The sequence below is a fragment of the Hirundo rustica genome, chromosome 3 (assembly GCF_015227805.2).
Source record: "Hirundo rustica isolate bHirRus1 chromosome 3, bHirRus1.pri.v3, whole genome shotgun sequence".
NCBI lineage: Eukaryota > Metazoa > Chordata > Aves > Passeriformes > Hirundinidae > Hirundo > Hirundo rustica.
In genome coordinates, this window is record NC_053452.1 from 49,418,035 (window position 1) to 49,444,555 (window position 26,521).

Below are 26,521 nucleotides of genomic sequence, written 5' to 3' on the forward strand. Positions count from 1 at the left end.
GAGGGACTGATAAGAGACTGAGAGAGCCAAGCTACACCCCATGACAAGGACTTTCTGAATTTCCCATCACTTCAGAACAGCAAGAGATTTTATCATTTAATATTATTCATTTTTTTTCATGTTTGTGAATACTTTTCACGTTAAATAAACAGGTTTTTCCACTTTTCTCCAAGAAAATCTTTCCTGAGCCAGTGGGGAGGAGGGACAGCTTCAATTTGTTTTCCAGGAAAACCCCATTCGGAAATTTCCTTCCAAATTTCTCCCAAACCAAGACATACTTAGAACTACTTTTTAACCTGCTGCTTTTTGTAATGATTTTTGTATTATGCCATTATTAAAAATACTTTAAAGGTTAAGTACAACTGAAGTACTCCTTAACCTATTGTTTATAAAATGTACACAAAATACTGAATAGCTAAATATATCACAGAATCACAGGTCATAGATATATTCTATTGTAAAGTAATCTTCTTCACTGTAGAATCGCCTTATTTTAAAATAATTAAATCCAATAATAATATCCACACATATACATTATCTAAACACAGAGTATACATATAGATCTGAAATATAAAAATGGTATGAGTGTACTCTGCAGAGGAAATATAAATAGATACTCCAAAAATTACATAGAAAATTACTTCCCATTCATTTAAAAATTCAAAGCCAAAAGATAAATGCCATCAAATGGTCTGCTGAGTAGTGTTTGCTGCAGTAAGAGTGAAATTGAAGAGATGCTGGCACTGCCACATAGAGTTTCTTTGTAGGTGTCGAGCAATTGAAATAACTTCAGTGGAGCTCTGCTTGTTTGTTTTGAAGTGAGTATTTAAGTCTTTTTTTCTCTATGTTGCCAATTATTTTCCTGTATGAAATGCTTTTTTTTTTCGTGAAACTCTTTGAATGCATAATTTTTTTCTCTATTAAGCATGTAAGATTTAAAAATTAGAAGGAGCATTTTGTTAAAGATTTATCTAAAAGCAGACTTTGATAGCATATAAACATTCCAATTTTAAAACAGAAATGAGAGGGAAAAAAAAAAAAAAAGTATAACAAAAATCAGTATTTACAACTTCCAAAAGTTATCCTAGCAATGTTTTATTAAACTTAGGTAAAATTAATCTTATCTATCTTAGAAAATTACAGTGGAGACGTCTACCTAGTAACTAGCATTGGCTTGGGTGGTTCGAGCCAACTTGTAGTCAGTGCTGCATCTAGTGAACCTGTTTGGAGGAATGTCATTCTCTCACAGAGCTCCACAGGAACCCTGCAGGTCTAAATCATAACTGAGGATTTCTTTAGAATGCACAGCTGCTGAAATTTAGGAGCAGGCCAACTTTAAGAGCAGTGAAGCCTTACCTCTTTTTCCAGATCTATACAGAAGTCTTCCCATTCAGTCCTGAATGAGGATGCCATTTTAAGGCATGTGTTAATAAAGTTTACGTTTTTCTAGTCACGTGCCTGGGTACATCTTGCACTGTAGCCAAAATAAACTACTCATAACATAAACTAAGATTTATTTTAAACACTAGAGAGTATTTTAAGATACTCCCATCAAAAGGATTTTAAAGAGCAAAACCAAGACAGTGGTAGCAATGTAACTTTTATAATTTGAAGGAAAATCATAAAAAAGAAAGTTAAAGGAAAAGGTATTAAAAAAGTTTTCCCACCCAAGCCACGACAATATAACTCTAAAGTGGAAAGGGTAGGGAAGTCACTTAAGAAGCAAGGGGAAAAGCTTTTTGAAATGTCTGAAAACTTATATTTCAGAATTAAATAGTTTCTATTTTGTCTTTCACTATCCTTTGTAATATAAAACTAGGTCAAGTTAAAAAATAGAAATATTATTACCTGAGAATAATCTTCTGGATTTGAGCATCTCCCGTTTTGATTCATATCCCCATTACTGTCACTTTCATTTTCATCCGTTTCAGTAACAGAAGGGAGATGGGATATAGAATGAAATCCTTTTTTGAGGGTCGACTGTGGAAAGTGGCTAAATAATAAAAGAGAAGGCAAACACTTTAATCCATACATTTTCTTTCAAATGACAGTCTTCATAACTATTCTTAACAGAATTTTGTCAAAATAATTTGTGTTTTCTTTATTTTGAAAGATTCCTAGGGCAGCACAGAATCCATATGTTCATATATTTCTCATCGTTACAGGCTTGGCACTACACACAAGCCTATAATAGAAAGGCCTCTTAGCTAACCCTCAAAAAAGCAAAACCCAAGCCAGCTGAAAACTAGATGATAATGTCAGAAGTTAATAAATTATTATGGCGCCTAGACAAGAAAAAAATACTACTTGAATGGAGGTAAGGCAAAAAAAAAGTTTTGTGTCGGAGTACTTTTTGTCTTTTCCCTCAAAATGGGTCTTCATAGCTACCAGACCACTAAAACATAGGATAACCAAGGAAACTTTTGCAGGCCAATTCTGGTACTAGCAAAAGAAACCTCCATTGCTGATTTCACTGGAGGTAGGAGTAAAAAATGAAAGAAATATTTGATTGTTAGTGAAGAACTAGAAGAACAAGACCAAAACAATTTCACATACACCCTAATTAGACTTAAGCATGTAATTGTGCTATTACAGCAATAAAGAACAAATTAAATTCCAAGCATGTGTTATCTGGCCCTCTTTTTAAGGACTGAGATAATGAATGATCAAGATCTTTTGCAGTAAAAGACCCAATTATCTTGCCTTTTAGTGTTTCAAAATAATTTATTAGAAGAAAAGGAAAAGATTAAAAACTTTCAGTCCCAACTGTGTATCTAAGTCCCTTATCTTATTTACACAACTATATTACTTTAATGAAATGTTAATACCTGCTATATATATTTTGGCTATTACCTACCTGTTAATTAAATCACAAAGATTAAATTAGCTAATTGTCATGGAAACTTATCACATTAAATAAACTATCCTTCCCCAAATGGGGCAAGTTGACCATGAAGCAATCTATCAAATATGAAAAAACAATATAAAATCTGTTAAAATGCAAATACTTCAACATCTTCATTATCAATCTCTCATTACTTTGATAGCCTATTAAACGCTTAGAGTATTATAACATATTTCTACTCCTACTGTTTGAAAACAAGCAGTAATTTAAGTACTGTTAACTAACAAAATGCAATTGTATCAGCAAAACAATTACATTATCAGAATATTCCAAGGTCACAACTTCCATGAACAAATGCTGCTGCTTAAAAAAATTAAAAATATCTAACTGGTTTATTATCAGTCCATCCAATAACGATGATCAAAATGTAGAACCTGCCATGCATGTAATTTAGTAATTTTATTTATAGATGTATGCAGCATAAGGTGTACACACCCTAAGAAAATACACAAATCGCCAACAATTTACAACCCGTTGTTGGATTCAGTCTCAAGAAAAGACATATCCTCCAAAATGACATAAACATTTTGGTGTACACTGGACATAAGATACATTCAATGCTTCATGACAGAAGCTCAGTCAGAATAAAAGAGACAGGATTAATAATCCTAGAACTTGTTTGAATGTTCACATCATAAGCTGAAGCCTGACAGAAGTGCATTACGCAGTGTGTCCTGGGGAAAAAAACCCCACGGCTCTGATACACTTTATGGTAACCTTTCTTCTCTTGTCAGGGAACAAGTATTATGCTGAGCATGGAATATTGACTAGAAGTCATATATACAACAATTTTTGAAACGTCTCCAAGACACCTTATATAAAGAGTTCGGTTTTCAAGGGTTTGTAGGATTTCCAAACAGTCTTTAACACAAGGCATTTACATAAAGCTGTGTTTTGACCATGAGCTTCTCCACCTGCACTCTCGGGCTTGTAACAACTATCACAAATGGAGAACAGCCTCTTTTATTCATAAACATTAAGCATTCCATATCAAATTTGTGATGCCCATCAATTGACCCAGTCAATTGTTACATGTTAGAATTGAAAAAGACAAGTAATTTGAGGAGATATTTGAAAAACGTCAAAGAATATTCGTATTTCTGGCAGAAGTAATCTATCAAAAATTCTATACTTTTGGGCCCACTGGGTAGAGAATGTGGCAATGTGTCTTTGCCAGACAGCACTCCCTGTCTTCCCAGGTCAGAAGTCCTGAGAAGCATGCACCTGCCTAGGAGGTTGTCTGTATTGAATGTGAAAAGTGGGGACCCCTATGAGCATGTCCACCCCCTGGGAAGCTTTCTCAGCAGTGCGAACATGAGCAGATTGTAGGGAGAAGCAGTTAAGCCCAGAGACTCACATCTCCAACAGGAAGTGTGTGCTGCACTCTGAAAAACAGCAGGTGTTTATAAGCCTCAAAGACAGGAGGATGAGAGTAATTGCATATGTATGAGTCTGTGTGCCTGATTAGAACTTCCTGGGATTAGCTACAGGCAGGTGTTCAGAAGTTTTTAGGTGTGTATTAACATTTTGTAAGCATCTAGTATACAAATTTAGTTGTTGTATTGCTGATACAGATCCTAAACGTACAGTTCACTGATAGCTGATTAATTACGTGACACCAATACATCAACAGACTGCTTTGTCCTGGTGTTCTTCAGACATGATCTGAGCAGTTTCTCCCTGTGACACAAGTAAAGCTACGCCATTGTACTTTCACACTGCTAATGCTGAAACTACATTGTATACTTACATGTCCGTTGGTATTGTGATAATATTCAATTTGTATTTAAAAAATAGGCTAGCGATCTCAACATGTTTTTCAGGTGTCTCCATCATAGACTCTGGGAAAAAAAAAAACTTGTTAAATACATACATTCATAAAAGTATTCAATACTATTAATGTTGAGAAATAATTCCCAGTGGGAACTCATCACCCTTAAACAATTTTCCAAGTATCATCTCATGCACTTGAATGGAACAGAAAAACCAGGGGTTGTTCTAGGTGACATATGAAAAAGTTAATGTTTTACACTCTGATCCTCAGCCTGAAAAGTATAAAATTGTGCCTGACTTATATGTATTGTCATGGGTAGCTCAAAACATCTACAGCAGCACCTTTTACCTTTGCCAACTTCCTCTATTTCTTATCCCATTATACTTTGCTAGTCTGCCTGTAACACTTTCATGGTCAAGCTATCTCATATCATGATCTAACTCCATTATGCAGTACAGACAAACCCTAGAAGAAAGATTACTCTAAAACCATGAGTTGATGCAGCAGGACTAGTCACATATTTTAAACTTTTAAAAGATGTTCAGAAGCTTTCATGGCTCTGCATCAGAGAGCCTCTGTGTTACTTTGATAACACCCCCTCTTCATTTGCTCCACTGGAGTGCTTTTTTAAACATAAATTAAGAAGCTTCTCAAAGCATGTAGAAAATATGACTAAGAGGAAGTAATATAAAATTGAGTTCAATTGAAATTAAGCAAACAGATGATAAGTATGGTCCTGAAATAATTAAAATGTAATTACAAATTTATTTTGCACTTCTTAGTAGACAAACCTTGGGGCTCAGATGTCACAACGACTTGCTTTTTCTGACGGAAAAGCTTCCAAGAAGGAAGTGGTGGTGGTTCTGGTGGTGCTACCAGAGGACAGGACCTAGTTCTAGTGATCAGGACAGGATGGCTGTGTGTATGGGAAAGCCCATATTGCCTCATCTTCTCCGAAGAATCAGCCTATGGAACATGGAAGGATAATCTGACTGGATCAGATCTTCTTTCTCCTTATAGCTGTCTAACAAACAAGAACAGTTTGCACACAAGAGTCTAATAGCTTGTATAACAAATGCAATTAATATAGTCCACCTGACAAGACTATCCAAAAACATGCTGATTAGCATTTGATATTCAGCGCAAAAAGTATACTTAGAAGTGTTTACATGTATTTTACTTTTCATAGTAGATTCATCACTTCTTTTAACTTATTTAAATAACTATAACATACAAGTGAAGAGAATGAATATGTAAGAAAGCAGTAGGCACAACATTTTCTTTAAAATAATCATACTTAAAATATTTTCTGAGGGGAAAAGTTCTTACTTCATTCTGAATTGATAAAGTGGCAGAATTCTAAAATCAATTGGCCTTTTAGATAACTTGTAAAAAAACCATAATGTATTGCTTTGAACCAACACATCATTAAAGCTAAGCTTTTTTTTTGGTGGCTCATTTATGAAACACAAAGACACTTCAGTTGACCTGTATTCCAATGCTCTTAGGAACAGACTTAAGAGCAATTTTAGATGTGGACATTGAGTGGTGCTCTTCTCACTAAAATAATAATGGTCCAGTATTTAACATCACAACTGAAAATTCTATTACAAGATTTGTATATCCTTTTAATTATATAAAGCACACTTTCCATTACATGCTAAATAAATCACCAATAATTTATTTCTTTAACATACTCATCAGCAAGTCTTTGATTGCTTCTACTAATTTTAAAATGTTCCTTAGGTTCTGTATTCACAAACTCTGTGGAGAAGAATACTGTTGTGGTTGTCAGTTTTTTGAAGAGTGGGGAATGAATTAAAAATGCTAGTTAAAACATCCAAGATTAGAAAGGATTTTGAAGATAACCAGTTAGGTGTCATAAAGGATAGTTTAGCTATTGAGCACACTGCACACTTGTATGACTTAATTATTGGGGTTTTTTTGTTTGTTTGTTTAAATCTTATTTGAGCCAACTAAAGACAAATTCAAGCCATGACAATCCAAGGAAATCCATACTAGAAAGGAAAGCTAAAAGGAATACTGCCAAATTCAGGAGGGAAATTCTGGCACAAATGCAGTCAATGACAAAATTTTCTCCAAGTTTAGGGAGCAACTCATATTCCAGTGAATCAGTTTTCTAAACTTTATTTCAATCAGTGTAGTTTGTCTCAGCCCTTGAATACAGCTTGAAAATGGTGGGGTTTTTATCCATAAGAAATCCTCTACACTTCTATATTTAACTTCCGTCAACTTCCATTTTTCTATCAAGTCTTTGCTAAAATACTAGTTTAGACATATAGATGAATCTACCTCATCTTATTGGGTCTGCCATGCCTCTTTTTCAGTAATCTCTATATCCCAACAGACTGTAGTGAAGTTCGAGACTCAGGGTGTTAGGTAAGCAGGAAAGGCTTAAGCCCGTATACCCCCTTCCACTTTGATTTTTGATGGAAGCATTACTTATTATTAGCAAAGAGACAATATTGACGGAGACCTTAAATTAAAATAAGTTAAAACACCACCACAGATAACAAGTTAACCTTCAAAATTGCATAAAATGCACAGCAAAAACTTTAAAAAGAAAATAGTGGAAGAATTAAGTGCACTAAAGCATGACACCTGCAAACCATTTCTGGAAATTTCTTTACTCTATGAAGCTTACCACCTTCCTAAGAAGGCAGCTTAAAATGTAATGGTCTTATTATGATATATATGATTTAGATGTACCAAAAAAAAAAAAACCCCAAAAACAAACAAACAAACCCAAACAAACAAAAAAAAACCCACAAAAAAGACCCACAAAAAAACCCAAAAAAACAAACACAAGTAATAATTAACTCAAGAAAGCCTGCTCTGGCACTATAAAAAGCTTTCTGAGGAGCGTGAGTGAGTAAGTGGAAATTTAAGGGTTGTTCTTATCCCAGCTGCATTAAGTGCTACACTTTTTCCAGGTGCTTTTACCAGTTACAATGCTAGTGATAGAAATTGATATAAACATGCTCTTTCTTTTAAAACAACAAACTGGAAAATATTTGGAAACTGGAAAATATCAGGGAGTCTTAAGTGTAGTCTTCAAAAATTAAAATTCATGTTTTTCAAGTAGCCCTAAAAATAATTAACTTCCTGTTCAGAAGTATCTCATCATGATACATTTTCTAGTCCACACCTAGTCTCTCCCAGGAGACTTCAGATTCTGTGATCCTGAGGAAAATGGAGGAAAACTCAGTAAAATCAGCAGGCTTTGGCAGGAAAATTCATGTTCAAAATACAGAAGAACCAAAATACAAATTTAACTGATAGTAATCATCTAGTGACTGCTCCACTATGCTAATTGTATTCTTTTTGTTACAACCTTGTTGCAACAAAATGAAACACTCTGATAACAAAATAAGTCATGCTTTCCTGTCCTGAGAGCACAGAATCTTACCATCCGTGTCAACAAAAAAATATCCTCTTCAAACAAATGCAGCGGTACACAACCAGCGTACACGACCATTTCTGGCTGGGTTGGTACAGGCGAATCTACACAGCAAACATCAAAATGCTTTAGAACAAGGTACACATTAAAAAATGTAGTTGTGCCTCACACTAAATTATTGCGCTTTCTCTGCCTTATTTTTATTACTATTTTGTTTGTCTGACTGCTATTTTATTCAAAAGAAGAGCTCACTGTAATGTACTTTGAAAAGAAGCCATGGATGGAAAAAACCCACCTCATTTAAATCATCAACATCATTCACATATTTAACTTATTTTACATAAATGAGTAATGGAAAATACAATTTAAAAATGTGACAGGTCAAAGGTAGCTTTCAACATTGTTGTTGTTGTTGTTTTACTCAAATTTTAAAAGCAGTAGATACTAGCATTAAGAAAACAATCTGTGCAGATAAAGTAAAAACATCCAGATTGGTCAGTGCTAATTAAATGCTTTTCACCAGTGAAGGCACAATTTGATCTTGCCAACAAAAGGATTCAAAGTCAGAGATCTGGCCACTGCCACCAAGGGGTATGGCGATTGAGATAAGTAATTTGAGCAGGGTTACTGCTCTCACTTCTGTCAAGCAGATGAAAAACTGGAGGTAACGATGGCTGCCTCAGAAAGTAAGAAGCTCTTATCTCACATACCTTATAGAAGATTGTTTACCTGTTATTCTGCTATAGGCAAGGAATACAAACAGGGGCATATTCACTTTGCTAACCCCAGAAATCTGTTGCACTAGGAAACCACACAGTCGTCTCCTGCCCTTATATGTGAAAGAAGCCATTGCTAATTCCTGAATGATGAAAAGAAGCCAAGGATGTCTGACAGTCAATTCATTCACTCTGAAGGGAAATTAAAAGTCTAAACATAATACTTGAAATATATGTCTCTGGTTTCACCTAAAAGACTACTCAAAAAGAAAGGTATCTATTTGTCTCTACTTTTCCATAGTCATCACAGAAAGCTTTGAGACAAGATATCAGTACACAGGTTGCAAAACCTGTTTTTCTTCAGAATGTTTTTTTAGGAAAAACTTCATCACAGAAAGAGTTGTTAACCATGGGAACAGGCTGCCCAAGGAAGTGGTTGAGCCATCATTCCAGGAGGTATTTAAAAGATGTGTAGATGTGGCACTTAGGAACACAGTTTAGTGGTGGGCTTGGCAGTACAGGTTAACAGCTGGATTCAATGAACTTAGAGGGCTATCCCCATTTAACACTCCAGTAAAATTATCTGCATCTGTCATTGTTCCCTTCAGCTTCACCTCAAGTATGGGAAAATTGCTTCTTATGTTTAGTAAATATTCAGCCGGAAATTGCACTAAGAGTAGGTATTTTCTGTGAAATAAAACAAAGCTATATGCATATAAACAGCCAAGTGCCTGGAAAATATAATATATCAGACCTAAAAGCTATTTAGTGGGTATGCAGCATTTTATTCTTGAACTACAATATCTTCGCATCTTAAATGTTCTTCCAGGAATACAATTATCCAATTAAATATAAGCTAAAGGCAAGTAAGAGTTACTTTCCAATGGATTCTTAATTTTTCTTACTGCATGCTTGCTATTTCCATGTTAACCACAGCTCTTGGATTAGTTGAGTGTTTCAACTTATTCAAAAGCAAGGTTATTGTTAACTTTAATCTCAGCCCTTACCTGATATATGAATATCTAATCTATTACAAACACAGCACCATTAGCTACGATGTCCTGCACATTACAGAACAGTATGTATCACAAGGCATACCAATCTCATTGTATGTGACAAGTATTTCTCAAATAAAATATTACCAGGTGCAATGCAAGGCTGTGATACTCAGTCCAGATGGGTTGTGAAATAAAATGTCTCCAGGGCAGACAATAAACAGCAATGAACAAATTATTAGAGCATGCAAGTGATTAACCAGGCACATCATACATCATATCCACTTTAATAATACTACTACAATACCAGTACAATATGCCAGTAGCTTTAACAACATATTATTTGATCTTTTTTCACTGTATAAAAACTGAGGATGGTGTATGCAAATTATTTGGCACCAAGTGTAATGATGATTAGTGTTGATTCAGCATTTGGGGAAACCAGTTAAAACTAATAGCCTCGATAAAATTGCATTGCTAGATGAAAAATGTTATACAGTACAACAAAACAGATTCAGCAAAGCCTATTATTTCTATCCAACAGTTTGGATATAAGAATTCTGCAGTGCCTTATTAAAAAAATCTGAGTCTATGTAGCTACTTATGTTTCACAGTTCCAGCTTTGTGAATTCACTTGCAGAGAATGAATACTAAGCAACCTGAACAAATGCTTCAGGCCCTTTGAGAAGGGAAAATAAGACTTGAAATACATATCCAACCACTTAAAAAAAAAAAAAAAAAAAAAAAAAAAGGCAAGGAATTAAAATTGTTGGTTTTAATAGATCTTAACCATTTTTATCTGTTTACAGTATGTTTTGCATATGATTTGCAAAGAATTTTCTCACCCTTAATATTTCTTTTAAATATTTATCTATCAAACAAGAGCTGATGCTGTAAGTTTAACCTTCTAAGGTCTAATGATGCCAGATGAGGATCATAAAGGTGATCTGAGGGCTGGAGAACCTCATCTGTGAAGAAGGGCTGAAAAAGATTGTGTTATTCAGCCTGGATTGGAGAAGGCTCCAGGGAGACCTTAGAGCAGCCTGCCAGTTTCTAAAGAGGAGCTTACAAGAAAGTTGAAGAGAGATTCTTCAGGTCATTGGAGTGATAGAACAAGGGACAATTGTTTTAAGTGACCTCTCTGAAAGAGGGACGGTTTTGATGTAAAAAGAAAATTCTTTACCATGAGGATGGTGAAGCACCAGAATCGGTTGCTCAGAGAAGCTGTGGATGCCCCATCCCTGGATGTGTTCCTGGCCAAGTTGCACAGGGGTGGCTGTGAAAAAATATGGCCTAGTGGAAAATGTCCCTGCCCATGGCAGAGGGTTGGAACTAGATGATCTTTAAGGACCATCCAACCCAAACCATTCTATGAAAACACATCAGTTGGCTTTCAATATCCTGATCAACAGGTGTGCAGCTCAGATGCTACTGCTGCTGTTGTGATAGGATTAGCTTTGCCTGTTGGAAAGTATGTTTTAGTTTTCAGAAAAAGAACCTGCGTGCTCTTCAGAATTGACATAAACATTGCAGAATGAGGATATGCACTCGAAAAACCAAAACATCAGGCTTTAATCCATCTTGTAAATGAAAATTCTTAGCTAGGTAAAAGAAAAATTATAAAAATGTTACAGTTATATGACCTTTAGCTCATTGTCTCTGATTATTACAGATCTATTTATTTGATTTCAAAAACTTTTAAGTATAATAATTAATCTCAACACTTCTGTGACATAGAAAATATTATCTTTAATTACAGAATTTGTACCAAGGCACAATGAGATTAGCAAATGGTTGATTTGTAGAACAAACTCCCAAGTTCCTAGCTAATGCCCTTTCAGTGTTCCCTTTCCAGCAGCTCAGAAATTATTAAGAAACTCAGTAGTTTGGAAACCTAAATAAAAGCAAAGCAATGATTCTTTATAGGAACAAGGTGACTGAGTACTTTGTTGCATAGAAGCAAAACCTTACAAAGGGACAGCCTTTAAAATCATGGCTCAGGTCTGCTACTTTGGCTAAGCAGGAACAGACTATGGGAAAATGACTCGGCTGAATTAGAGGTAGAAAAACAAGTTATGTAACCATTGCATGTTCACATCGTTGTGTGTGGTGGTTGGTTGAATTAGGCTTACTATGATTTAAAAGTATATAACTGATAATTGTCTAACTGCTTTAAAAGGCTTGGTTTTTACAATAAAGCTGCTCTCCTTTGCACCTGTCTGGGGACCCTGCATCACTTTGGACCCTCACCTCATCTCATTGTTAAAAACTGCTCATAAAAAAGGAGATATCCTAAGTATGAAAGGTTTGCTACCAGAAGAAACAGCTGCTGAATAGAAAAGCACAGATTTGTATGCTAAAATGGGTCAGTAGGAACATATGAGTTGTCTGCCAAAACTTTCTGAAGACTGGTTGACCGATAAGCCAAAGGACCAAAGAGTTGGTTGCTTTCTGGAAGAGTTCAGACTGACCATGTCAAAGGCTTTTTGTTCAGCTGCATCCACACAACTGAATGAAGACAGAAACAAGCTCAATGCTTCAGTGACCCCGCAACTCAAACTCAATTTGTGGGGTGCAGCAGGTATTGGTCTGACTGCAAGTGGTTCAGAACTGCCTATGTTTGTATTGGATCTGGCTGGGACTAAGCTTTCATCAGAGCAGCCCGTGTGGTGCTGTTTTAGATATGAGACCAAAACACTGGAGGTGACATACCAGTGTCAGTCACTGCTGAGCCAAGCTCACACACCAATAAAACTGTTTCTCACTCCACTACTCCAGCAAGAACACTGGGGGCAGGCAAAGGGTTCAGTCTTCACTCTCTGCCCCATCCCAGTGTGGGGAGTGAGCAGCTTTGCTGGATGGTTGGCAGCTTAGCTGCCAGACAGCATCAGCTCACCACAACCATTATAGTCCACACAAAAATCAAAAGCCTGTAAGACAAGTCTCCAAGTATTTAGAAGTAATTGCTACTCCAATGTGTCATGAATAACAAGGTCATGAATATACAATGCAATGAATACAGAAGGTTTTGCCATTTCAAAAGTCAAATATAAATAATATCTGGAGTAATTAAATATCACTTTAGAAATGGTCCATGTTTATCACAAAGAAGAAATATTTCCTTGAAGCCAACAGGTAGAGTGAAGGCTTGCAGCAGGGAAATAAGAAGTTGTATCATGCTGGACATGAAAAAATTTTCAAATCACTTAAAATGAAAAAGAAAAAAAAGTTGCTGCATTAGTTAAAGTCACTGTTACAAAATTCCACCAGAACAATTCAGGAACTTTTTACAGCAACTGCCTCTGGAGTCTGACTTTGAATCAAGACCTAGTTTCAGATGTTATTTTATGCACAACAATGGTTCTACTGTCCTGGACCACTCTGCAGACCATGTGTCTCATAAAGCCTTCAAGATTCCCCTTTTTAGGCTACACCCTCACAAGAAAAATGCATCGTAATTCAGTATTATTTCAAACAGCAGCTCCTTTTCTTTTTCCTTGCACTACACCATAATCTTAAATTTGCTCTGTTACTATAGATCAAATACCTTATACTATACTTACCTCTTACTCTTCTCCAAAAGTTTCTTCTGGTTCAAATTTAGGATAAAAGATTTCTCTGATCAATGTACTTGAGCCCTGAATTCATAATCTTTCTAAATAACCTCTTCACAGGACACTAGTTGTCTTTCAGAAAAGAGCATAAACTGTGCTTTAAGTGGCAGAAAAAAAGATCTAAATATCATGTTATTTTTCACGTGGAAGTACTGCCTTTTTTTTTTTTTTTCAATGCTCTTTCACACATTTTGCACAATGTATGGAATATATAACTTGGATCCTTTTTCTTCCTCTTCTCCATGACATGCTTGAGTACTAGCTGGTTACGTTACTTCTATTCACATTAAACAACTTAGTTCCTATTCCACACCAGCTACATAAAGCAAAGTACAATCCTGTAATATATTTTAAAATTCACTGCTGTTTAACTCATTTAGTAGTATGTAAGGTAGGAATTTAAATAAATATATTTGCTGATGACAAACCACAATCTTGGTTTGTTGTATTTTAGAATTATTTAAATAAACAACTTTAACCAGGATACAAATCATGAAGCAGGAATACCATTTATGTAGTAAATTTCATTTTTACTTTGCAGTTATTTTTCTTAATAAGATGTTCTACCTGTTCTCACCTACTGATTTGCAACTGCAAATTATTCCAGTTAATAACTGGTTTTTGCTGCTAGTCACACGGAAATGCCACATGTATTCAAAAATAAGCAAAGCCAAGAGCATGTGAGCTTATTGTACACTTCTGAAGATCTTACTATAGTTTATGTTAGGAAACTTGAAATATCTTAGTTGATTGTTTAGTTGTCTGATTAGTATTTACTTGTGGTTTGTTTAAAAAGTATTTTCTTGAGATTTTGGGTTTTTTTAATATTAAATATAAATGCACAAAACAAGAATTTACTTAATTTTTATTCTCTTATAAATATATCAATACAAAAATTAAATTCATCACTATGTATTTCCTGGACAAAGATTAAAAAAAAAAAAAATAAGATTTACACCCTGGAGTGAATTCTAACGAATATTTCTGCCCTGCCCTTTGACAAAGAAGCCTTCTGCTTTTTCCAATCACAATTTTGTGTATAAAATAGATATTGAACAAATAAATTATGAAAGAGGAAAGGTGGTTTTTTAAACACAAAACAACCGTGAGACAGCTTGCCACTAAAATGAAGTACTGCAATATACTATTCTTAATCTATGTTATAGATTAGGTTAGAATTACTTCAGTGTGTAACATGAGCTATAAATAACTACAATTTAAACTAAACTAAATGAGTAAACCCATTAAGTTAAAAACCAAATTAAAGTAAAGCCTTTTGCTTTACATATAACTCCTGGCTGTATTTTTAGCTTGAAAACAATAGGACTTACTTTCAGTTAAGTCCTGAAGGCCTTGGGCTTTTGCCAACTTTTCTGGAGACTGAAGCACTACCTTGTTCTTTTCTTTCTCTCCTCCTTTTCTTTTCTTTCCTACTTTTTTCTGCTCTGCTTTTTCTATTAAGCAAAATAAAGATGAAATATTTTTCTTTCTCAGATAAAAAAATTTCAGTCATCAAATATCCTCCAGTGCAAATGCTTTAATAAGATTTTAGATAAATTTTAAAAACAATCAACCACAAACTTGTTGAAGTCACAAGTGGAGATACCATAATAAACAAATGTAATTTAATTAAAATAAATAAAAATAAAAAATAGTCCTTAAGATGTAAATGAAGATTTACTGAGAAGGACTCAGGAAGGCTTTGGTCCCACCTTTTAGTTACTGCAGAACTTTTATGTTCTTACTGCAATGTGAGAAATCATTGTATTTCTGGCACTGTGCTAAATATTTTCTTCATGTCCTTGTTCTCATGCATCAGTAATCACAAAAAATTTCAGATAGACAATGCACAGATTCCCAATGGACATGAAAATAAAATGTCTCCCACAGTCCAAACATTCTTTGAAACCTTAGAACTTAGACTACAGAAAAAGACCTCTTAAATGGAAAAACAAAAAACAAAACAAAAAAAACCCCACAAAAACAAAACAAAAACAAACAAACAAACAACAAAAAAACCCAACCCAAAAAACAACCAAACCAAAACCCATAGAGTCATGGAATGGCTTGGGTTGGAAAAGTCCTTAAATACCACCTGCTTCCAACCCCCCTGCTGTGGAAGGACACCTTCCTTTAGAGCAGGTTGCTCAAAGTCCCGTCCTGGCCTCGACTACTTCCAGGGATTGGGTAGCCAGAACTTCTTTGGGGAACCTGTGTCAGGAGCTCACTATCCCCTGAAAGAATTTCCTTCTAATATTCAATCTAAACCTGCCCTCTGAGTTTATAGCCATTCACTCTTGTTCTAATCACTACATGCCCTTGTAAAAAGTCCCTCTCCAGCTCTCTGGTAGGCCCCCTTTAAGTACTGGAAAGTGCCCTAAGGTCTCCCTGAAGCCTTCTCTTCTCTAGGCTGAACAATCCCAGCTCTGACTGCCTTTGTAGGAAAGATTCTACAGAACTCTGATCATCTTAGTGGCCCTCCTCAGGACTCGTTCCAACAGGTCCAGGTCTTTCTTGTGCTGGGACCCCAGAACTGGATGCTGCATTCCAGGCTGGGTTCTCACAGGAGCAGAGTAGAAGGGGAGACTCACCTTCCTCATCCTGCTGGCCACACTGCTTCGGGCGCAGCCTTGGATACAATTGCCTTTCTGGGCTGTGAGCACACACTGTTGACCCATGTACTGCATTGCATCCACCAGATCCCCCATGTCCTTCTCCACAGGGCTGGGTCTCAGTTCTTCCAGTCTGTACTCTGCCTAAGACCATCCCAATCTAGGTGCAGCACCTAGCACCTGGACTTTCTGAACCTCATTAAATTCCAGTGGGTCCAATTCTAAAGTTTGTTCAAGTCCTCTTGGATGGCATTCCTTCCTTCTTTTGTGTCAACTGCACAACACAGCTTCACAGAATGGTTCAGGTTGAAAGCGATCCCAGCAGGCCATCTGGTCCAACTTCCCTGCTCCACCAGCATCATACTAGAGCACATGACACAGGATTGCATCCAGACAGTTCTTGAATATATCAAAGCCATTCCCAGTGAAGGAGAATCCACAGCCTCTCTGGGCAATGTGTCCCATTGCTTGGTCACTCACACGGTAAAGTTCTTCCTCATGTTCCGGTGGAGCTTCCTGTGCACTAGTTTCTGCCCATTGCCTCTTTTCCTATTGCTCAGCACTACAGAGCAGAGCCTGGTTTCATCTTCTTGGAACCCACCTTTTAGATACTTATACACACTGATGAGGTCCCCTCTAAGTTGTCTCTTCTCAAAGCTGAACAGGCCCAGCTTCCTCAGCGTCTTGTAAGAGATGCTCCAAACCATCTTCATTTCCCTCACTGTTGGACTCACTCAGGAGCTCCATGTCTCTAATGTGCTGAAGAGTCCAGGACTGGACACAGCATTCCAGACATAGACTGAGTAAAGGGAGAACAGGATGAGCTCCCTCCACCTGATGGCAATGCTTTTCCTAATGTATCCCAGGACACTGTTGTCCTTGACCACCAGGGCACACTGCTGACCCAGGGATAGCTGGTCATCCATCAGGACTCCCAGGTCCTTAACTCTTATGGTGACACAAATGGCTTTGTGTCATCCAAACATTAATCCCAAACATCAATAGAACATCTGAACAAACCTTTCAGCCTCAGAGTTGGAGATCACAGAGCTGTATTGTGACAGAATGGTTCCCTGATTATCAGCAATTTCAGTTACTAATAGAATTTTTAAGTCTTAGGCAGGATTAAATTTACCTAGTTTTCTGAGGAAAAAATTACAGCACCCTGTTGGATGAACAACAGTGCTGTTCCCAGTGGCATGCCCATTCCAAACGCTGAAATATCTACTACACTGATTGGCTGAGTCAAAATGATAGCAGACTTTCTTAAGAAGAGAGAATACTGCCTCAGCCAGGTATCTTCTAAGACTTTTATAACTCTTTTGACAGGGAACATAGCTTTTGGGATTCAAAGCGAGGAGGTCAGATTTTCCCAAAAATCTAGGCAGAAATGGGAATTTTAACATATGATTCATACTCTCCAAAGGCATGAGAAGTGTTGTGAAACTGCACCGAGACCTTCAAGATAAGAACAGCAACTAACAAAACTCAGTCTCAAATAAAAACAATGAAGAATAATATACTGAAACAAACAAGTTTCTAAATGTAATTTTTTTTTCATTTAAATGTAAATAGGATTAGCAGCTCTCGAAGAAAACTATTGCCTATATCTCGTAGCATAAAAGAAAAGTTGCCAGAAATAAAAATAGAGGTAGACATTAGAACATATTTGTGACAACTCTGTAGGTAATCACAATTTACAACACCCATTGTGAAATGTATAATTAATTTATGTTCAGAGCAATGTTGCCTTTGGAGACCTCTCTGATTGGTCTCTCTCAGCAAGGAACCAGACTTTAGAGAAATGGCTGTGACATAGATCTGAAAAAAATATCTCTGCCAGAAAGCAAAGCTATTTTTATAAAATAAAAGACTAGTACTGCTTCTAATGAGACCTACAGCTAAAACAAAAGTATTTTGAGTTTATGTCATTGCAACATGTTTAGTGAAACAACAAACCCTCAGAGCTGTATTTGGCAATATATGCAAAATATACTAATGTGAAAAGGAGATGATGTTAACCTTATTTATGCTTGGCCTACAAAGATTAGACTATGCAAAATTACAGACCTTTGCTAGCATTATTGGCTGACTCTGCTTTCTCAGTTATATCTGTCAGCTTATTCATAGATGAAACTTCACTTTTTAACTCTGAGTCTTTGGTCTCTTCAGTTTTTGTGTCATCCTGAGTAATCTCAAGCTCTGGAGCCTTCTTCTCTGGTAATTTGAATTCTGGCACAACATCTTTTAAAAAGCCCCAAACTTTGTCCAAGTATTCTGGCCTTTAGGAGAAAACACAAATGTATATGTCAATGGTAGGGATACTCCCAATAAGAGAAGAAAGTGTGATTTTCATTTAGACATCACTATATCGCAACTGACAGTCCAACTCTAAAAAATGCTACTAGGTTATTTTAGTAGATAGCACACAATCTGTATCAGAAATATTTGTTGAGACAGCTTACAGAAAATAAAGAAAGAGATGGTGGTTAGAGGAGCATGCAAATAAAATGTCCTTTCTCAAGAGTTTTAGCAGATAGAAGTTGTGGCAGAGAAACTTGCAAACCATTTTACAACTACACAATATAATACGGTGTTTCTAGCTCTATATATTAAAAAGCTTCTCAAAGGTACTTCCAAACGAGAAAGGTTTTATTATGACATTAATAGTTGCAGTCATATTAGTTTTCCACAGAAATACAGTGATTCCAGAAATAATCTCAAACAGGGACATGAATTGAGTTTCATGGATCCAACTTTTTTTTACATAAAATAAATTATTGTAAAATGAGCTAAAGTAATCTTATAATACTATTCCAAAGACTCCGTAGTATTCTTATTTTCATATTACAGGATATAACAGTTTTAGTAAGTGAATACTGTTTTTGTTGTTCAAGTTGTAAAACTAAGTATAGAAAGAAATGAAATTTAGGCTTCTTAGATTTTTAAGTCCTTGAACTGCTTAAACACTACTGTAGAACAAAAATATATCAAAAACATAAATTGCAAGAATAGCTTGAGATATAAAAATTACTGAAAAATGGAATTAAATACTCTTTGAAATTATTTAATAGTGACATATGGTTATAAATAAAAAACTATATCTAAGTCAGTTATATAAAAAACAACTATTTGTTATCTATATATTCATTTGAATGCATACATCAAAAGGCAAAAACATGTAATTCAAAAGAAAAAGTCTAAACATTTAGTATCGGTATTCAGATAATTCATTTAATAAAAAGAATGTCAAGCTGAAAAGTCAGAATGTCTTTCTTTAAAAATAGGAACATAAAACACGCAGGAAACAAGACAAATGCTATTGCAGATAGGAAACACTAGTTGAAACTAAAAGTCCACCAAATGTTGCAATTTAAAGGGTGTAAACTTCATACTAGATGACATAGATTACTTCCAAATTCACTACATATATTTTCTATAGTGTATTCAGATATAAAATTATTATTATCAGCAGACATTTTGTAACTGCATACTAAATGAAACTGATTTCTCTAACTTTGTTTTCATCACACTATTTAAAATTAGTTAAATTAATTTTATGAAGAATAGGCATCAGCATGATAAATAGCTTTACAACAAACTGTTATGAACTTACAAAGATAATCACAATAAAATTGCATTTCTCAAAGGTACATTTCCCAAGTGCCTGAATTATAAACCATTCACCTTCCAAAATTGATGGTGAAGGACTTTCAGGGCTGGGCTCAGCTTTATTTTTTATAATGCCTTACAAAATTAAAAATTAAAGAACTAACACATAAATGGTTTAATAAAAGAACTTACTGGAGAGGAATAACTTCTGGTATCCATCCAGTCAATGTTTGTAGAACTGTAAATTCCTCCATCTCTCTTTTTCCAGTTTCATATATACTATAAGACAAAAGCAGATATTATACAATTATAATGTAACCAACCACAGTAAACTCTGTAGTCTGCATTGCTTTCTGTAGGAATAAGACCATACATGGAATAGCTTGATGAAAAACAAGTCATTACTCGCAATCTTAGGAGTTTTCCAAACCACTGCTGACTACTCCTCTACAAAGTCAACGCCTTTTTATCAGGCTCATTATTTTAGTGTTCCTCTGGTATTTTTTTTCAACTTTGTTAGCAAGCATACTATGTATACTTGCTCAGAGATGCAGGGTTGGAGATGTGGGTTTGCAATCTCTTGCATTAAAAGAGGGTTGTGATACTCCAACTTCCATTTCCTGAGCAGCTTCTCTAACTCCCAGGTTATTCTGAACAAGCTGGTTCTACTTCCACTCCAGCAAAGTTCACTCTTTCAAACTGACACTCTGCTACTCTCTAGAGAGGTTTCCTGAGATGACAAAGGCCAGAGATGCCAGCACTTGTATGGCTAACCCTTGTACTCTGGAGAAATGCAGTATGTCAATCACATTCCCACAGACAGAGTTTCCTAACAGGCAGCTCTAGGCCTGTGTAAACATATTCTAGATGACTCTTCGGACAAACATAACTTGATACGATGAGAACAGGGAAGCCTCACAACCCAGATGAGTGTTTTCAATTATTTTCTCAAGATTATTCATTTAAACTCTTGGCATTCATAACTCATTTCACCTGTAGCCAAAATTGTCAATCACTGCATTATAGGCCACCTTCTACTTTTCTGGTCACTTCTAGGGAAGTAGTTTACTGTACACAACGGCACAACTGAAGCAAAGGTATCAAAAGCAGCTCACAAAACTACTTTCAATATTGGTTGAGTCAATACTGGTCAAGGCTGACAATAACAATTTCATTAAGAGTTCACAGGTACTTCTGTTTGGCAGAAAGCCATATGTGAAGTTTTCAAGGAATAATATAAAACAAATGAAGCAAATTATAAGAGTACTCTAGTTTCTTGGTAAGTTTTCTGTGACTAAATTTACAAACACATCTAAAAAGGAAACACTGCACTTTCTGTAGCTATAGAGAATTTTGTTCTACTGATTAACAGTGTCAGCTTTTGAAAATGTAAAATTTTCATTACAGAAATTTAGCAAAATATATTTCCAATGAATACTAAGTCAACTTTTTTCTATTACCATGTGACTTCACAGAACAAAGCAAAAGTGAGATGACAAAACATACCTAGAACTTGCTAACTTAATGATAGCTTTGGACAGCAACATTGGCCAAAGTTCATTTTGGCAGGTTGTAGCTGGTAATAACAAAGTCTCCTCTTCACTGAAAGGCATAGTGTCATCCACAATAATCTTTCTCCAACACCCCTGTGACAGGGAAAGGGGAGGAAAGCAGAAAAAAGCCCAAAACAGTTTGTGGAGAGTGAAGAATATGTAAGAGAACTTCTATTACTTTCCCAAGAACCTAATTCTACTGTAACTTGATTTACATCACAGATGGCTTTAAAAGAAGTTCTCACATAATATATGAGAAACATGGAAACAGCATTCATAGCATTTTATTACTGCTCTGACTTATTTGTTTCAGAGATTAATCTAATTGCCGCTATTTCCAAATATATTTCATCTCATATGTGCACGCGTTCATTGCTGTTTCTTCAGCTGCCATGACAGATGCCTTAGAAACACTAACGATTAAAAAAAGGCTTAACTACGAGAGCCGCTTCTTAAATGCCTCTTTAGGTCTCAGTCTGGAAAATACTTGTGATATAAGCAGTCCCCCTCGCTTCCCAATAACTACCCAGGTACATTGACAGCAGTTAGTGTCCTGTTAAGTATTACAATAGTAATAGATCAAACAATATACTAAACAACACAAAATGATCAAATGTTAAAGAAAAAAAAAAAATCTGTATTTCCAGGCTAAGAAACAAACAGCTAAGACAAAGTACTGTTGTCTCCAATACTAGATACTTCATTAGTAAACTCAGCTAGCATTCCACAAAATAATTTTGTCGACCATTCTCCAAATAAAAGTCTCTGTTCTAGTGATGAAGATATAATGGAAAATAGGTGGGCCAATAGCAAATACTTCTGTTAATTCACACACAAAATTATGAAGAACGACCAAATCACTAAAGTGTTCACCATGTGTTATCAGAGAGTGCAAAATTATTGTTCTCTGCTTGTAACTAAACTATGGATTCAAGTTGAAATAGCAGCTGATTAATGCTATGACTTCTATAGGTCTACAGAAAAAACAAATTTAAGCCAGAGGGCAAAGATATTTAAAACACATTAAAAAAGCAAATAGAATTTATGATAAGAACCATTTTGTGACAATCAAAACAAAATATTTAAACTTCCTTAGTTGGAAAAGGAGCTAGTCAGTGATATGATCACATATCTCCTCTTCCAATAATTGCTGAAGGCTACTAGGGAGAACAGTACAAGTTGATAAGTAAATGAATAGAAACCAAAGAAATTAAAACAAACAAAAAAAACTTGGGGCAGATCTACAGATGAAAAGATGACAAAAAAATAATTACAGAAAAAATCCAGTAAACCTCAGGAATGCAAAGTGAAAGTAGAATGTGGGGTAGAATTTATATATTGTGCCAATTATGTGAAAAAAAATTATTATCCACAGGTTTGATGTCATGCACAACATCTTCAGGACTCAATGCAGAATATTAGTGAAATCAACTCATTATTCTTTCATCTTTTGCCCTCTTTTTCATTTAATTTTCTACTTTCTCCTGTGAAATCTTTTATCTTCTGATATTTGTTTTTTCTTGTTTGTACGTTTTCTTTAATCTTCCAAAAAGTGACCCTCTTTTTCACCATTTTTCTTTCTGTAAAATACAGCTGTATACCCAGAGGGGAGGGAAAAAAAAAAAAAAAAAGAAAAAAAAAAGAAACGCACAGGCCCCAAGCAAAAAAACAAAAAAAAAAAAAAAAAAAGTGACAAAAAGTGAAAATACTGACAAAGAAAATTAAGCATGCTGGTAATTCTTAGATATGCTTTAAAATGTAGTATTTTACCACACGACTACATAATATCTACAGCAATAAATTCACATACAGAAAAATAAAAATGCCCTCTGTGGAACTTGGACAACACAATTTATGCCTTCTCAAACTCATGCAACTCATTTGTATATGAACATAAGTTATTCCACATGTGGAGGCAGTAGTAAGGGATGAGGAAAGCACAGGCATGTAAATCAGATCAGGGCTCCCCTTTCAGGAAAAGTCACCATCAAGTTTTTGTTTCTAGCTGAGTGTCGCAAAAATATTTTCAGCTTTGGGCAACTGGAAGTTTAATGGGGTTAGTTATAGGTCTTAGCATGCTGTGACATTTTCTGTTTCCAAAACACAAATGTAACAAATAACTCCAACAACATAAGTAACTTTTAGATGTCACTTCTTTTATATGTCATTATTTATTTGTTAAAATAAGGTTCAATATGCAATTAATTGTTCCCTGTTGACTGCCAAATGAGTTAAGAAGTTACTGTCTTATCTTTAGAAATCCTTCGGATGTTTTAATTTTTCAGTACATCTTCAGAAAATCCTCACACTGGAAGTATCTAAATATCTTTAAATACTCTTAGGCACAAATAGCTCTGTAAAGTCAGACAACTAAATTACTTAAACCTCAAAAAAAAATCTTTTAGCCTAATATACCAGAGGTGTGGGCCACATCTGACTAGTGTTTGCATCAAACCTACAAAAATAAAATATTGCCTTTGCAAGTAATAACATTTATCAAGCCACAAGTTGTACAAAAATCACATGAACTGTAATAGGGATTTGAATTAACAAGCATCAACAATTTTTCCGTTTTTTAACTCCTAAAAATCTATGTATTTTTAATAATGAAATATATATCCATTAACCGTTAAAATTTGCCATACTAGCTGCATCATATTTTTATATTGTTGGAGGAAACAACTCACCATCCAATAAAGTTTCAATACATATTTTCCAAATTTATTGTACAGTGGTGTGTGTTCCTTGGTAGCTTTACATAAGGCATAAATATGTTCCCAAGGTTTCCAAACAAGTGTGGGTGTCTCACTATTTAAGGAATTTTCATTATATATCCTCCAGACAGCATAGATTTCACTTACAATCCATCTCATCAGCTAAAACAAGAAAAAAAAAATTCTTTTCAAGTAACATATATTAAAAAAAAAAAGTTATATTATAATGATCAAAGAGTAAAACAGATCCTCTTATGAAAAAGTGACATGAAAATATAGCTATGGTTTAATGGAATAATTAACTTCACTGTTACAAATTCTCTTCAAATCATTACAATACCTATCTACAATAACACAAGACTTCATGAAGCTCAGTAAAGGCACAGTGTAAATAAAGGTATTCATCATTTAATAATGACAAATGAAGAAATACAATCTTAAATTATCTTACAAGACCTGTGAGCTGTCACTTGTTTAATTGCTTATCAAAAGCAAGCTGCTAAAAATCAGTATTACCTTCAATAGCCCATATTTGTACTCAGTAAAAGAAACCCTAAATTATTAAATGTACTTAGTAATTTTTAAGACTTAAAATAACAGCTTTATTTTAACTGATCATATTTTATGCACGTGTTTCTATAATATGCAGATTTCTGATGGATGCCGTACTTTCACAAATACTACCAAACTGTTACAATTATTTATATAAACCAGAATGAAAAAAAGCTTTTACAACAAAAAACCTGCCCTAAAATTAATTATTGGTTCTACAGATGTTCCAAGAAACATGTCCTAATACAAATTAGTAGTTTTGCAGACTTCAAAATTTATATGACCTGTCTTCTGGTGTTTCCTTGCTTAGATCTCTGGTGCTGAATTTTGAATTTGCACTGATGTATTGAATGAAAGAGAAATTATTAAGTAATATTACATTCAATCAGGCACTCAGATGCCTTGGTTCTACCTGGTTTATATTTTCCCATGACCTGCAGAAATTCAGTAAACATTTCATTCTCTGGAGGGACAGAAAAGATTGCCTGGGTCACAGACATTTGCACACGTATGCAGGCACACTAGGACTTCCAGAAAGTCTGAATAAAAAATATAAATCCCTCCTAATGTAGCCTTTCTTTACACTTTTCTTTAGACAATATTATCCAGTAGTAATTACCTTAGTTCACAGACTGAATACTTTTTTTTTCAAAAAACGTTTGGAAAGCCTCTTACCATCACTGATTTTTCAAATTCTAAAAATGGTAAACACTAATTATAACAATCTAGATCATTTATTGCCACTTTATCCCCTTTATTCTTTTTCCACTTAAAAAATCTCTCAGAAATTATTTCTTCTTTGTAGGAATTTGGAGTGAAATTCAAAAAGTTAAAGAAAGATAAAACTAAGTAACTTTTTTTAAAGGGACAATAATGCATTTCCACCTACCTCACAACAAAATATATGCTCATTTGCTGAAATGAGGTCAAATGAGGTTTCATTTTGTACTATCACAGGAACCTAGCAGAAAGTAAATTAGTTAGATCCATAGCTAAATTATCCGGAAAAAATTAAATTAACATGAAAATTTCAGTGAACATGCAAATGTTGGACATCTGGCAAACATCCATTACACATTTGAAACTAGAAGAGATCGTCTTGCAGATGGTCTGGTACCTCTTCACAAAACTTCCTTAAAATGTAGGTTTAGAATTCTTAAGAAATTATTATTATTATCAGGAGATTTACAGAGTATCAAATTAAATAATCACATAAGTAAATTGAGATGCCCTCAATTTCTTAAGATATTTGCAGTTCTGCATTTAAATCATGATCATAACACTGTCTTATACTTTGAGATTCCCTTAGCCACCCACCAGGGTTCACAGGGATTTATTTGCTCATGGTCAGTTAGACCGTGGTATTGCCTGAACAGTGACTTTATGAAACCTTTGGCTGCATTATGAAGTGTTCATGACAATTTCCTTCTCATTCAGCCCATTTCCTTTTTGTAAGCAGTTCAGTAATAACAGACTGGGGTTGCAGTTTATTAAACTGAATGTTTCTCTACATCTCATCGCACGTCGGTGTTCGTTGTTTGCCACACTAAATATACTTTCTTTTATAGAAAAAAATATATGTGGTAACAAAGAATTCTTAATAGCCTTTCATTGCTTGACATTTACATTAATTTTTAATAAAATCCCTGGTAACCATTGCTTGTTGATTCAAAATATATTGGACCAAAAGGAGCATCAAAGCTTTAATCAGGTCCTAAAGAAAACAAATTCTTTCTTCATAGTACTCTAGAGATAAATTTTAAAAGCTATTTTTAATACAGATACATGTTTCTATGACTTTCTGGGCTGCCAGCGCTCTTGTCTTCATTTTTCAGATACCTCCACTCAGTTTATGCATTTTGGCAGCATTTCCTATCCAATCTTTTGGTCTTGTCAATTACTTTTCTGACCTCCCCCTCACCTTCCATTAAAAATTAAACTTAGATCTGTTTAGTGTCTAATTAATACGAAATGGAACTGACAAGCTGACAAAAGGAAAAGTGACAAGCCTGAAGAAGTTGGAAGGATGGTCCAAGTGCTTTAAAACTTCAAT

At 35.0% G+C, this 26,521-nt stretch overlaps 1 protein-coding gene across 1 annotated transcript in view; it reads right to left on the reverse strand.

Annotated features, from left to right (window-relative positions):
- The window catches only part of ADGB (androglobin), an 86,150-nt gene that overhangs the window by 55,519 nt on the left and 4,110 nt on the right, over positions 1–26,521 (reverse strand). The window contains exons 4-13 of the mRNA XM_040058131.1: positions 25,358–25,429; positions 23,890–24,078; positions 21,156–21,295; positions 19,842–19,928; positions 18,108–18,319; positions 14,757–14,879; positions 8,110–8,204; positions 5,471–5,645; positions 4,656–4,746; positions 1,849–1,993 (exon numbers count right to left, since the gene is read on the reverse strand). Of these exons, the coding sequence (XP_039914065.1) occupies positions 1,849–1,993; positions 4,656–4,746; positions 5,471–5,645; positions 8,110–8,204; positions 14,757–14,879; positions 18,108–18,319; positions 19,842–19,928; positions 21,156–21,295; positions 23,890–24,078; positions 25,358–25,429 (1,329 nt within the window). The remainder of the gene's footprint in view (positions 1–1,848; positions 1,994–4,655; positions 4,747–5,470; positions 5,646–8,109; positions 8,205–14,756; positions 14,880–18,107; positions 18,320–19,841; positions 19,929–21,155; positions 21,296–23,889; positions 24,079–25,357; positions 25,430–26,521) is intronic.